This window comes from Cydia amplana, chromosome 12 (genome assembly GCF_948474715.1).
Source record: "Cydia amplana chromosome 12, ilCydAmpl1.1, whole genome shotgun sequence".
Classification (NCBI taxonomy): Eukaryota; Metazoa; Arthropoda; class Insecta; order Lepidoptera; family Tortricidae; genus Cydia; species Cydia amplana.
The window spans coordinates 18,184,852-18,197,823 of NC_086080.1; the positions used below are offsets into that span (position 1 = coordinate 18,184,852).

The 12,972-nt window shown below is 46.4% G+C and overlaps 2 protein-coding genes across 2 annotated transcripts; one reads left to right on the forward strand and one right to left on the reverse strand.

The window, feature by feature from the left end:
• Positions 1–982: 982 nt before the first annotated feature.
• LOC134653181 (actin, muscle-type A2-like) lies at positions 983–2,397 on the reverse strand. Its single transcript, XM_063508528.1, has one exon. The coding sequence runs from the start codon at positions 2,340–2,342 to the stop codon at positions 1,212–1,214; it is 1,131 nt and encodes a 376-aa protein (XP_063364598.1). The 5' UTR covers positions 2,343–2,397; the 3' UTR covers positions 983–1,211.
• An 8,055-nt stretch (positions 2,398–10,452) lies between these two features.
• LOC134652773 (uncharacterized) lies at positions 10,453–12,756 on the forward strand. Its single transcript, XM_063507934.1, has one exon. It carries the CDS (start codon positions 10,453–10,455, stop codon positions 12,754–12,756), a length of 2,304 nt encoding a protein of 767 aa, XP_063364004.1.
• Positions 12,757–12,972: the final 216 nt, after the last annotated feature.

Genomic DNA, 12,972 nt, shown 5'->3' on the forward strand with positions numbered 1-12,972 from the left:
ATAAACACAAGATCTATAGTGACAGGCGATAAAAATGGAACCATTATGTTACCACCGCAGCCAGCCTATTATGGATAGCTTTATCCATCTTTATCCACGTGATAAAATAACTGTCACTGTTTAACACCGTGGGAAAGAAAGTGACGGACACCGTTTTATCACGCTGTCACGTAGACAAGAACGACCATCATATCCGTACAGGACTCTATTTACGATTTTGTCATTGATTGTCAAATAGTAACAAGTGACATGGCCCTGTTTATGATAAACCACCACCGGCACTGCCCAGAGTGCTTAAAATGATTTGAACTACGAGTATTATAGTAATTTCAGAATTTTATTTCAGATTATTATCATTCTTGGTGATTTTGCCTAGGAATTTAATGTTATACTCTGTGCGGAAAGAGAAGAGTCGTGGAATGTATGGGGCCCAGTACATTTCACGACTCTTCTCTTTCCGCACAGACTCTACAAGAGGAAATAGTTCAAGCAATTAACCACACTTTACCTTCATCCCAATAGTTTCCCATTCCATCTTTTGAGACAATGACAAGCTATTTTGTTTTGTACATAATAGATCTATAATAAAAAAAGTTATTTATGTAAAATCTTTGCTTGTTTAATTGGCAGTAACATCGAAATTGCAAAATTATTTAGAGCACTATTCGATTGCCACTTCAATCGATTTATTAATAGCTACCCCATATACGGACGACGCGCAAGCCGCGCCCTAGCTTATCACTAGATAGAGAGATCAAGATAAGTCTGCAACCATTGATAGCACAACAAGTGTTATTTTGCGTCAAACTTCTATGAAATGAAATGACGTATATAAACACTGCGTGTGCTATCAAAATCGTTGCAGACTTGTCTTGGTCTAACTCTACCTAGTTATAGTTTATGCGTATTTATTTGCAAAACTATCAAGATTAATTTCACCCCGGGCGAGCTGAAGATGATCTAACAATAATCAACAAACAAATCATAAAAAAAGTATAATATTTAACAAAATAAACTTAAAATAACACACTTATACACTAACGCAACAGCGTACAGTCTCTGACAGCGAATTTAAAATAAATAAGTACCTTGCCGCCGAAACGAGCACAAAACTTGAGTATATATAGGTTAACGCAAATTTTGTAATAGTTTTAGTGACACAAAACATCGACCTATTTATTGCGATAGAACACCACATGACACGAAAGCGTTTAGAAGCACTTGCGATGCACAATGCCCGGCCCCGACTCATCGTATTCCTGCTTCGAGATCCACATCTGTTGGAAGGTAGATAGAGACGCCAAAATGGACCCACCGATCCAGACGGAGTACTTCCTCTCAGGGGGAGCGATGATCTTGATCTTGATGGTGGAGGGAGCCAGCGCGGTGATCTCTTTTTGCATCCTGTCAGCGATACCGGGATACATGGTGGTGCCGCCAGAGAGTACGGTGTTGGCGTACAGGTCCTTACGGATGTCGACGTCGCACTTCATAATCGAGGCGTACACGGTCTCATGAATTCCGCACGACTCCATTCCCAGGAAGGAAGGCTGGAACATTGCCTCGGGGCAGCGGAACCTCTCGTTACCGATGGTGATGACCTGACCGTCCGGAAGCTCGTAGGACTTCTCGAGGGAGGTGGAGGCGGCGGCGGTGGCCATCTCCTGCTCGAAGTCGAGGGCGACATAGCACAGCTTCTCCTTGATGTCACGCACGATTTCCCTCTCGGCGGTGGTGGTGAAAGAGTAACCGCGCTCGGTGAGGATCTTCATGAGGTAGTCGGTCAAGTCGCGACCGGCCAAGTCCAAACGCAGGATAGCGTGGGGAAGAGCGTAACCTTCATAAATGGGGACGGTGTGGGAGACACCATCTCCGGAGTCTAACACGATACCGGTGGTACGACCGGAGGCGTACAGGGAGAGCACAGCCTGGATAGCGACGTACATCGCGGGGCAGTTGAAGGTCTCGAACATGATCTGCGTCATCTTCTCTCTGTTGGCCTTGGGGTTGAGCGGGGCCTCTGTCAGCAGGATGGGGTGCTCCTCGGGCGCGACGCGTAATTCGTTGTAGAAGGTGTGATGCCAGATCTTCTCCATGTCGTCCCAGTTGGTGATGATGCCGTGCTCGATGGGGTACTTGAGGGTGAGGATACCTCTCTTGCTCTGGGCCTCGTCTCCCACGTAGGAGTCCTTCTGCCCCATGCCCACCATGACGCCCTGGTGGCGCGGGCGGCCCACGATGGAGGGGAACACGGCTCGTGGTGCGTCGTCGCCGGCGAACCCGGCCTTGCACATGCCGGACCCGTTGTCCACTACGAGGGCACCCGCATCATCGTCCATCATATTGGTTGTCGTTCACGAGCTCGTACAATTACAACAAAATACCACGCTCCGAGTCCTGGAACAAACAAAACAGCACTTTATACAACACTGCTGCTTCTCCACTTATGTATTTATCTAGTAAGTTCACTAGTACTTTAGAAGATACTTGTTTTAAACTTATAAACAGAAATCCTGTTGGACACTTTGTTCAGGGAGTCACTGTTTAAAATTTAATTGAAACCACTTGTCGCTTGCCAAACATTAAGGTTAACGAGTGTGTCACTCACGGTGTGTGGTGTGTGGTCTGCGCCGGTCTGTGAGGAGTGCGAGGGCAGCAGCAACGTGCCGGTATTTACCTGCGGCGCGCACCCCCGCCCTGCGGCCGCGCTCACCCGCCCGCCCTACAAGGCGCTTTGGGTGGCGAGCGGCGCGCGCGCCGACTGCCATTTAAGAGCATAGCCATTGCATTGTTTATTTCGGGTGCATTGTCAACGCTCTTCAATTGTGATCTCATTCAGATTACGCGTTGGCTGACACCGGAAAGTGAATCATCGGAAGTTATCTATGATATGATGACGGCAATCATGTCTTATGGCATTTGACTTTACAAGTTAAGGCAATGAGCGTGAGCGATGGTCACGGCTGAAAACGAGGTCGTCACCGTGTGGGTGTCGGTGGGTCAGGGGTGTGCAGACTCCGTTGAAAATCCAAAACGTCTTATTGCCACATCAATTTAATAAACTAAACTAATGGAATGAAATGTAGCTTGCGGTATTTCCGGATCGATACGATCTTCAAACCTTCAAGAAAAGAGCGTAACATGAGAGCTTAAATGCCGGCAACGCTATTACAACCCGTCTGGTGTTGCGGCTGTCTATGGGCGACAGTTATCGCTTACCTACTATCATGCGATTCGTCTGCTTGTTAGCCTCATATATAATAAAAAAAAGCAATGGGTTGCACTCCGGGAGTGCCGGCAGAAGTGAAAACTCAATGACTAGTCCAAAATGTCTGCAGAACTATGTATAATATGAGGTTATAAGGTGTAGGGTGCTGTTCGGGCTGCCGCGACATTGCAGCGCCTCCGCGATGTTTGCGGAGCGGCAAATTGATGGCTTTTACGCCGTAATCAGGAAACGGGCCGCCTCGATGATGAGACGTGTGCGCGGCTCCACGAACACCATCCTACATACACTGGCCGAGCGGTGGGACTCCCCGATACTGCGGCGATGGATTCAACTCCATACTACAGTGGGGAAATAAATTTTAAATAGTGTAAGTAAGTAGTTTGTTTCTTGTATACTAACATAGTTTTAAGTATTTTTAATGTTACTAACTTATTAAATTATATTGTAGTTAATTTTAATTTTGTTGTGTATGTTTTATGGAATTTTATTCTGAAATAAATTATTTGAATTGAATTGAATTGAATAACGCCATCTAGCGTTATTCCGTCGCATTACTTGAAACCCCTAAGCACTTCACTGTTAGTACTCGAGTTATATTAATACAAGTTAGAGGGAAACTCCCTAGATGGCATTTAAATCAATAAAGAAAAACTCAATGACATTGTAACAGTTTTTCGATCAGGTCACGTGTCTTACTTAAATATGAAAAGACTTTTTGACTTAATACGGTAGATCTGTCCTCTCGTCTACCTTTTATAATTAATAGGAAAAATCTATCCTCAAAATCTGAAAGATTCGAGAGAGAATTCTAATAATAGAGTCCTGTTCTGTGAATTGTCCATGAATTTATATTAATTTTCAGGAGTACCTTCTCTTAGAGCCTAAAAAACTATGCGTCTAGGTTAGGGTTGCCAGATGGTCGGGATTTGGCGGGATTCTCCCGATTTTTAGCAGGTGTTCCCGATTCCCGACAAAGTGTAAACTGTCCCGAAAAACAGCTTCACGTTATAAAACAATAATTTCAAGTTCCGAACTGTCGTCGAGCGAGCGAGCTGACGTAGTGCCAATAATGTAAAATATCGTTGTTTTTAATACAATTACTTTAATTTGAATGTATTTTTTTAGAGATGCCCCGAATAGTGAACTTGGCCGAATACCGAATATTAGGCCCCTCCCTCGGCCGAATACCGAATATTCGGCATGACATGCGAACATTTTGAGTCACAATTATTATGCAAACTGTTCGCCATCAAAGCACTACGTTTGCTAATGCTAAGATATATTTTTATGTTGAACAGAATTAATGAATGTATATTAGTCAATCAAATCAGACCCATGATAAAAATAAAATATTTTGTAATCAATAAATGCTCAAAAACGTGCCTTCGTATTTAACTACTATCCAAGAATACATTTTAAATATTAAATATACCTAGTTTTTGGTTATTTTTTTGTAATTTTTCTTTTTAGGTAGATGCAACAGATATTCGGTATTCCGCCGAATAGTAGGCAACATTCGGCCGAATACCGAATATTGGGCAAAGTGTCCGAATAGGCCGAATACCGAATAGTTGCCGAATCATGGCTTCGTGGCAATCGTGGCATCTCTAATTTTTTTTTTCCCGACTTAAGTCCCAAAATCCCGAAAAAATCATATTGTTTCCCGATAATAGCGCCTTTCGATCTGGCAACCCTAGTCTAGGTAGTTGATTCCTATGTGTAATCTCATATGCATGTTTACGCGTTTGCGCAAATAAATTAATTATGAATTAAAATAATCAATGCCCCGTGTCTGCTGAATCTTAGGCCAAACATGTACATATGGGAGCGAAACATTTCCTTTGCACCTCGGTGGGCGGCGCGGGTGACAGTGAGTGCACGACCGCTAATGCCATATATGGCCGATCGACATCGTCGCGCGACGCGAATGCTGCGCTATAATTAACGTTGCAAGTAAATCACAGCCGTCGATGTCGAGACGACCTCATTATTTATATAAGTGGCTCGTACGACTCGACGAGATCAGTTAGCGGTATGAAATATTATTAATACTCGCTGGCCGCCGGCGCCAACTAACGAGTGGACGCCGCAGCTGTGCAAATAGTCGGATACCTGCCTGCCCTGCCCGCGGCCCGCGGCAGCTCCCTACCGCGTTGGCTGTCTATATAATAATGTACATGACACCACCCTGGAGTCCAAGTTTCAAGTTCGCCAATGTTTGTCCACGAGGGCATTACCCCGCCGCCGCCGCCGGGTGCGGGGGGGGCGTGATTGATTAAGCGATTGCTGCCAATGCGTATTGTCGTGGATTTATTTCGGTCGCCGCGGTGCAGCACGCGGTGGAGAGTACGGCGTGCGCTTGTTTGTGCATAAACAGCGCGCGAGAGTTCGCTTGTACAGTCTGTGTAGAAATATGTCGTCATTATTTACATGTTATCATACATTATTGAAGTGAAAACTTCTTTCGCGGCGCTGGGCACTTTTTGAGGTGTGGAAAAAATGATAAACTCGAGACAGCGTAAGGCGTAAGGCGTAACCCTCTCTTTCTACCGCGCGGCGAAAATGTATGCCTGAGCCTGCTGTTTCGTTTTTATTCACCAAAGAACTTTAGTCATAACGTATCATAATCAGGTCAATTATTTAAAACTGGACTTTTATATTAAGCAATAAAGCTCAATGTTCTAATCTTGTACGGGCTGAAATACGAGGATCTCACAGTTACATTCTAACTTTATATCACTCAAATATAATTCAATAAAGCTACATTAATAAAAGTGATCAACATCAAACATCAACATTTATTCAGCAAATAGGCCACAAGGGCACTTTTACACGTCAACATGGAATTTACATACAGCAAAAAAAACACATCAACAATTATAAAATAGGTACAACCATAGAGAAAAAAAAAACATAGAGTGCTCACTCCGTACATCAGTTCAGACTATTAATTTCAGTGTCTACATCTAGCGTCGAGTAGCGGAACTATCAGTACTGCTACTTGACAACAGATGTAGCACCGACCGGAAAGTCTTATCTCAACAGCATAAGACTTTCCGGTCGGTGGCGACATCTATTGTCAAGTAGCAGTACTGATAGTTCCGCTACTCGATGCTAGATGCTAATAGTCTTTTTGGTACTAAAACTGATGTATGGAGTGAGCACTCTATGTATTTTTTTCTCTATGGTACAACTAAGCCGCAAATATCAAATCAAACTAAAGTATTACATAGAGATGTATAAAATCTCTAAATGACAAAGAAAACTATCAAACAAAGAAAACTATAATAATAGTATTGAAAAAAAAAAACAAGTGTCCATGTAATTTCGTTCGTAACTTTATTAGTTCGATATGTCTGCCGATATACAAGCGACGGCACCCGAGGTTACTAGCGTCATCTAGAGTAGTTGGCGGATACTACTTTAGTTTCGCTACTCGCCACTGGATACCGTTAGTGGTACACTGTTTATAATAGTTTAAGCATGCTATTTTCAATATTTCAATAAAACCGTACTTATTGTAATAAATCGTCATTTGTATACAATAATAATATATATGGCCAGGCAGTGATAGGCATAGGAAGGTGCAAATTTTAAAATAACACAATATATAAACATTCAAACTAACACTGCATATTCATTTAAACTAACTACACAAGAGGACGATTCGAATTAACATATAGATATCAATATAATTTATCGAATATTTATATTACACGATTGTGGCGGCTTGTCACTAGTAATTGAGTTAGATAAAGAAGGGTACCTACCTAATTAGTCTATCTTGCACGCGTGATAATATCGTGGTCGCGGCACTTTCGTGCTGAACCTACACAGCACGGATATTTTAAAATCACAAAGTTATTGCTTTAAACGGTTGTTAATGTTATTCATATTTTAAGCAGATAGAAAACTAGTATGCAATGCAGTCGAGTTGAACTGATCACATACCATTAACGCCAACTAAGGCAGATATTTGAAACTATCTAGGTATATTTGTACGCTTTTAATTGAATTTTCGCACAGGGTTTACCTGGCTAAATATATCCTGAACTTTTTATTTTTATTTTTTATATTTATTTATTTATTTTTTTACCCCCGAAAGAAAATGAGTTATGTTATAAGTTTGACTCTAATGGCTGTCTGTGTGATAGACAACACAAAACACAGGAAAGGAAAAATTTGGATAAGTATTGTGACTACTAGCGCCATCTATTTTGTACGAGGGCTGACTGGTCATACGGACATATTAATATACTTATTTGGGAAATTATACGTTACAATAAGTAGTAAACTAAAATATCAAACAATTGCCGATATTGTTAGTAGAATTTACTTCTATCCAAATAATATTTATGTGTACTTATGATTATATATAAAAAAAAATGCTTTGTGCTTTGTTTAAAAAGGTCAATACCCGGTATATACCGAAACATAATATATTTTTACAAGTTTTATATGTATTGTTTTATATGTATATGTTTTATATGTTTTATATGTATTATATGTATATATATATTGTTTTATATGTATATATATATATATATGTCGGAGCGAGACACCAGAAGGACGTAATGCAGTGTTACAGTTCATAGCTTTAAACGCCTGTATAAAATCGATTAGCAATGTTTGGCTACGTATTATTTGCTTGTAACGGAATAATAAAGTTGCGTAGTGCATAACGCTACCATCTATTGGCGTATTGTTGAACTAAGATGACAGGTAGAAGGCTTTGGAACGTGAAGAGGTGTATCTTGAGTGAACGTAGGCACGAGTGGGCATTTTTGTCGTTATGTTGGTAGACTGGTCAGGCAGGTTTACCAACTTGATTTGGAGGCGGGAGCAGTTGGCTCCGCCGCGGGGACTTTCTTTCCTTCTTCTTGATCAGACCGCGTTAGAGATCGGACGTTAGCCAAGCTCGTGCCTAATTCGCTACGTTCCTGAAGGCTTATACCTGAAGGATTATTCTGAAAGCTTATAGATTCTCACGTTCTTTAACCGTTTAGCTGTTTTATTCCAAGTGTTATTTTGATTTCTTATGTGCCATTGGAAGCTTACTTTTTTTTTTGTAAAATAAAGAAACTATGTGTTGTTTTGAAAAGATGTGTCCCGCCGAGTTAGTTGCCGGGTTAAATCTTCTCGGGTCAGAGGTGTAGGGTTGGAGCCGGTGTAGTTTGACTTAAATAAAGATTTGAACGATTTCATTTGATCTTTTTATTTTAATTGAATCCGATTCCATCGTAAGATCGTTTAGTTATTTTGATTATTTAGTACTGAAATATAGTAGGCACTAGTATGGTTAACGAGTCCGAATGTTTGTTTCATGCGTTGGTAGCATACCTACTATTTTGGCTGTGAAGTAATACATCGAGGTACCATACCCACCACCCGCACAATTAGCGTTTCCCCCTTTCCCTTTTCTACATATATATATATATATATATATTTTTTTTTAATTCTCGCTCGCCATCGCATAGTTTTCGCAACAAAATAGTCTACAAAAGAATGGATAGGTGGCATTAGGAGCAATAAACTTTGCAAATAGATCGCGCTGTTAAGATTTATCCGAGGATAACCAGTCGTTCGACTGATAAACTGGTTAGGTAAGGTTCGGAGTTAGGTTTGGTTTTGAGTTAGGTTTGGTTTTGAGTTAGGTTTGGTTTTGAGTTAGGTTTGGTTTTGAGTTAGGTTTGGTTTTGAGTTAGGTTTGGTTTTGAGTTAGGTTTGGTTTTGAGTTAGGTTTGGTTTTGAGTTAGGTTTGGTTTTGAGTTAGGTTTGGTTTTGAGTTAGGTTTGGTTTTGAGTTAGGTTTGGTTTTGAGTTAGGTTTGGTTTTGAGTTAGGTTTGGTTTTGAGTTAGGTTTGGTTTTGAGTTAGGTTTGGTTTTGAGTTAGGTTTGGTTTTGAGTTAGGTTTGGTTTTGAGTTAGGTTTGGTTTTGAGTTAGGTTTGGTTTTGAGTTAGGTTTGGTTTTGAGTTAGGTTTGGTTTTGAGTTAGGTTTGGTTTTGAGTTAGGTTAGGTTAGGTTAGGTTAGGTTAGGTTAGGTTAGGTTAGGTTAGGTTAGGTTAGGTTAGGTTAGGTTAGGTTAGGTTAGGTTAGGTTAGGTTAGGTTAGGTTAGGTTAGGTTAGGTTAGGTTAGGTTAGGTTAGGTTAGGTTAGGTTAGGTTAGGTTAGGTTAGGTTAGGTTCCACGGACCTGCTCGGGTGTCCGAGTGGGCGGGGAGGTGAACCCCGACGTGGCGCGTCCCCAGGTGGTGGATAGGGGAATGCCCCGGCCCGTTGTCGTGCTGGGGTAGGACGTAGTCCCGCGAACCAAACACCAGGGGGGGGATTTGGGGGGCTCTGTGCCCGAGAATGGCTCTCCACGCGTCCCTCTGAATAAGCAGACGGCGCAGTGGACGAGCAAAGAGGAGGAGCTATGAGAGCAGCATGTAGTGTCAATTAAGTCACTGTTTCGCGCGCGGACGTCTGGGGAGGAGGCTGAGGGCTCCCTGACGCGTCGTGGATGTGGGTGGTTGCCGGATTGGAGAGCCTTCTGCTTTTCTGACATTGCCTAGCTGTCTGGAAGGATTGTGCATTGGGCTTCTGTGAAACCCAATTGCAGATCTATTTCTCCGGGCGGGTCGGCGGTGTTAGCGGATCGGGAGGATCGCGCACCGGATGCCGCGCGGATCTGTTGTGCGTCTGGGGGGCTTTTGGCTTCCAATGACGGCTGCCGGGGGCCACATTCCGGATCTTTGCCCGAGGAGCAGTTCCTTGATTGATACCCTGAGGAGTGGCTGGGCGGGTGGCTCCGCGTGTCCCTCTGAATAGCAGAGGGCACAGTGTGAGCTGCAAAGTCCCTGTTGGGAATTTCTAATAGGTCCCCTATTAGAAATTACCTCTGGCGGGGTGAGGAGTGGGGATGGCTCCGGCCACCAAGCGCGGCGGATGAAGAAGTGGAAGAAAACCACTATAAAAATCACCCCAATCCCAAGGTGTGTCTGACGTGCCGATGGGATGCGTGGCTGGAGGGAGTCCAGTCACAAACGTCAGGGAGGGGCATACCTCCTCAAAATAGCATACAAAATGAGTGGAAACGAAAATGTAGAACTACCCCAGGAGGTTCCAATCCTCCATGTCGCCACAGGACGGGCAATCGCCCATGCTGTGGCGACATGCCGCCTTCCGTATTCTGGGGGGGCAAACCACTCACGATCCCGAAACGACAACACAAGCAAACACTTCATGGACACCGATTTGCAGAGTGATTTGGTATTGAGGCTGCAAGGAGGGGGTGATGGGGAGAATAGCAGTCCGGCGGAGGCAGGAGCCTCCACTGGCCACCCCAAAGATGGATTCCGGCCACTTCTGGACGCCCAGGGGCGCTGGGTGTTCCATGTTGATGACGTGCCTCCGGGGACAGCGGTGGACTCTACACGCTCCCCACCCAAACACGCTAAGGGGCTTAGTGAGAGACGGCAACCCGTAGTGCGAATAGAACGCATGCCAGAAAGGGTCCCCTCTCTTGGCAGGGAGGAGTTCTTCTCCCCCAGGAGAATAGACACGGGTGACCTCCCTGGGGACGGAGTATTTTTCTCTCCGGTGCCAACCGACGGGGAAACCGCCGAATCCGACGTTTCGCTAACTGCCCAAATGGCCGCAGGACGGAAGAGGCAGCGAAGCAGTGGTAGCGACACGGGAGCATCGCCGAGCGGCGAGGCTTCCGATCTTGCGGAGCGAGGAAAGTCCGCCTCGGGGCCCTCCAAGCGAGGAACAGGCCGCCAACCATCCACGGCGCGCCACGCCGGGCTAACCAAGGAAAAGGCTAAGCGCCGGGAGCTCGAGCTGCAAACTGAAGAGGACCTGATGGCCGCGTCCAAAATGGTGACGCTAAGACGGCTTGCCCGCCATCCGGATTCGTTTGGGACGACAAGTGGGTCAGACGACGAAGAAAACCGCACTGTCCTGGCCCTAAACCAGCAGGTGCGTGATAGTCTGGGGCTTATCAAGGACGTGGCCACCAAGTCCAAAAACCTAAAGGGCACGTACCAACGAATCCTGAAGGAGGCTGTGGCTGCGATCCGGGAAGCTGTCGGTGAGATGAGGGGCCGGACTGTCTCCGATGAGACGAGGAGGCTCGCCGCCGAAAACGCTCGCCTTAAGGCGGAAATGGCCGAGCTCCGTAAGGAGATGGGCGACTTGCGTGCTAGCCTTGGGCAGCGCCTCGAAGGGACGCGCCAAGAGACGGCGACATCACCTGCTCGGGAGCAAGGTGACCTAGAGCGCAATATCATGGCCAAGGTGAGTGACATGATGGGTACAAGGTTGAGCGCCCTGGAGGAGAGACTGCTCCCACAGCAACCTACTCAGGTGTCGTCTGCTCTCACACCTTCCAAAGCAGGAAGCTCTCCCCCCGGTCACACTCCAGCTCCTACCAACCCAGCGGGTGCGAAGCGGGCTGCGAAGAAGAACAAAAAGAAGGAGGGGCCCAAAAAGCGTCCTACGAGTGTTCCTGGCCCCGCTTCCCAAGTCCGGCAGCCTCGGCTGCAGACAACAGTGCCTGCCTCGGAAGAGGAATGGACGACTGTGGTCAAGCGGGGTAAGAAGAATAAAAAGAAGACTGCCGTTGGAGCAGCGACGACTGCGAAGCCACAACAGCCGGCGGCACCGCGGAAAGCGCAAGAAGGGAAGGGTCGCAATAAGACCAAGGCGCTACTGCGCACCCCGCGGTCAGCGGCCGTAGTCCTCACCCTGGAGACGGGAGCAGAAGAGAGGGGCGTTACCTACGGAACGTTGATTACGGAGGCCAAGTCCAAAATTTCCCTGGATGGGCTCGGTATCACCGGTCTGAGGTTCCGTAGGGCAGTGACAGGGGCGGCAATCCTGGAGATCCCGGGCCCAGACACCACCAGCGGCAACCAAGCAGACTCTCTTGCTGCCAAGCTGAGGGAGACGCTTAATGTGGCCGATGTCCGCATCTCTAGGCCGGTAAAATGCGCGGAGATGCGCATTTCCGGCCTGGATGACTCGGTGTTAGAAGAAGAGCTCGCCGCTGCCGTGGCGAAAGTTGGAGGGTGTGCCCTGGAGGCAGTGAAAGTTGGCCGGATCTCCCGCGCGCCAACAGGCCTGGGCACAGCGTGGGCTCGCTGCCCCGTAGCAGCCGCCAAGAAAGTGGCTGAGGGGCGACTCCTCGTCGGATGGGCTTCGGCAAACGTGAAGCTGCTGGAGTCCCGACCCCTGAGGTGCTTCCGCTGCTTGGTGCCTGGCCATATTAGGAAGGGGTGCACCTCAGAAATCGACCGCAGTGACCAGTGCTACCGATGCGGTCAATCCGGTCACCGGGCCAGGGACTGCACCGCCGCGCCCCACTGCACTCTGTGCACTGCAGCGGGCAAACCTGCTGACCACAGTGCCGGCAGCAGTACCTGCGCGATGGGGGCTAAAGCCCCAAAACGCATGTCCCGGAAGGCGACCAGCAAACCAGGTACTCCTGGAGTGGCGGCGCCCCTGGCTGCACAAGAGGGCCCGACTAGCAATGCGCCTAAATGACGAGGACAACTACTCGGATCCTCCAGGCGAACATAAACCACTGCGCCGGGGCGCAAGATCTCCTCCTGCAGTCCATGGCGCAGTGGTCGATAGATGTTGCCGTGGTCGCCGAGCCGTACTACGTCCCCCCCAGCCACAACTGGGCTGGGGACCTGGATGGCTTGGTGGCCATTATTACAAAAGCAGGGGTAGAGGGCATACCGCCCCCCTCCACGT

What these genes read in the sequence shown, in the direction of transcription:
- LOC134653181 (XM_063508528.1), bottom strand. Translation starts at nt 2,342, where the DNA reads ATGATGGACGATGATGCGGGTGCCCTCGTAGTGGACAACGGGTCCGGC.
- LOC134652773 (XM_063507934.1), top strand. Translation starts at nt 10,453, where the DNA reads ATGGACACCGATTTGCAGAGTGATTTGGTATTGAGGCTGCAAGGAGGG.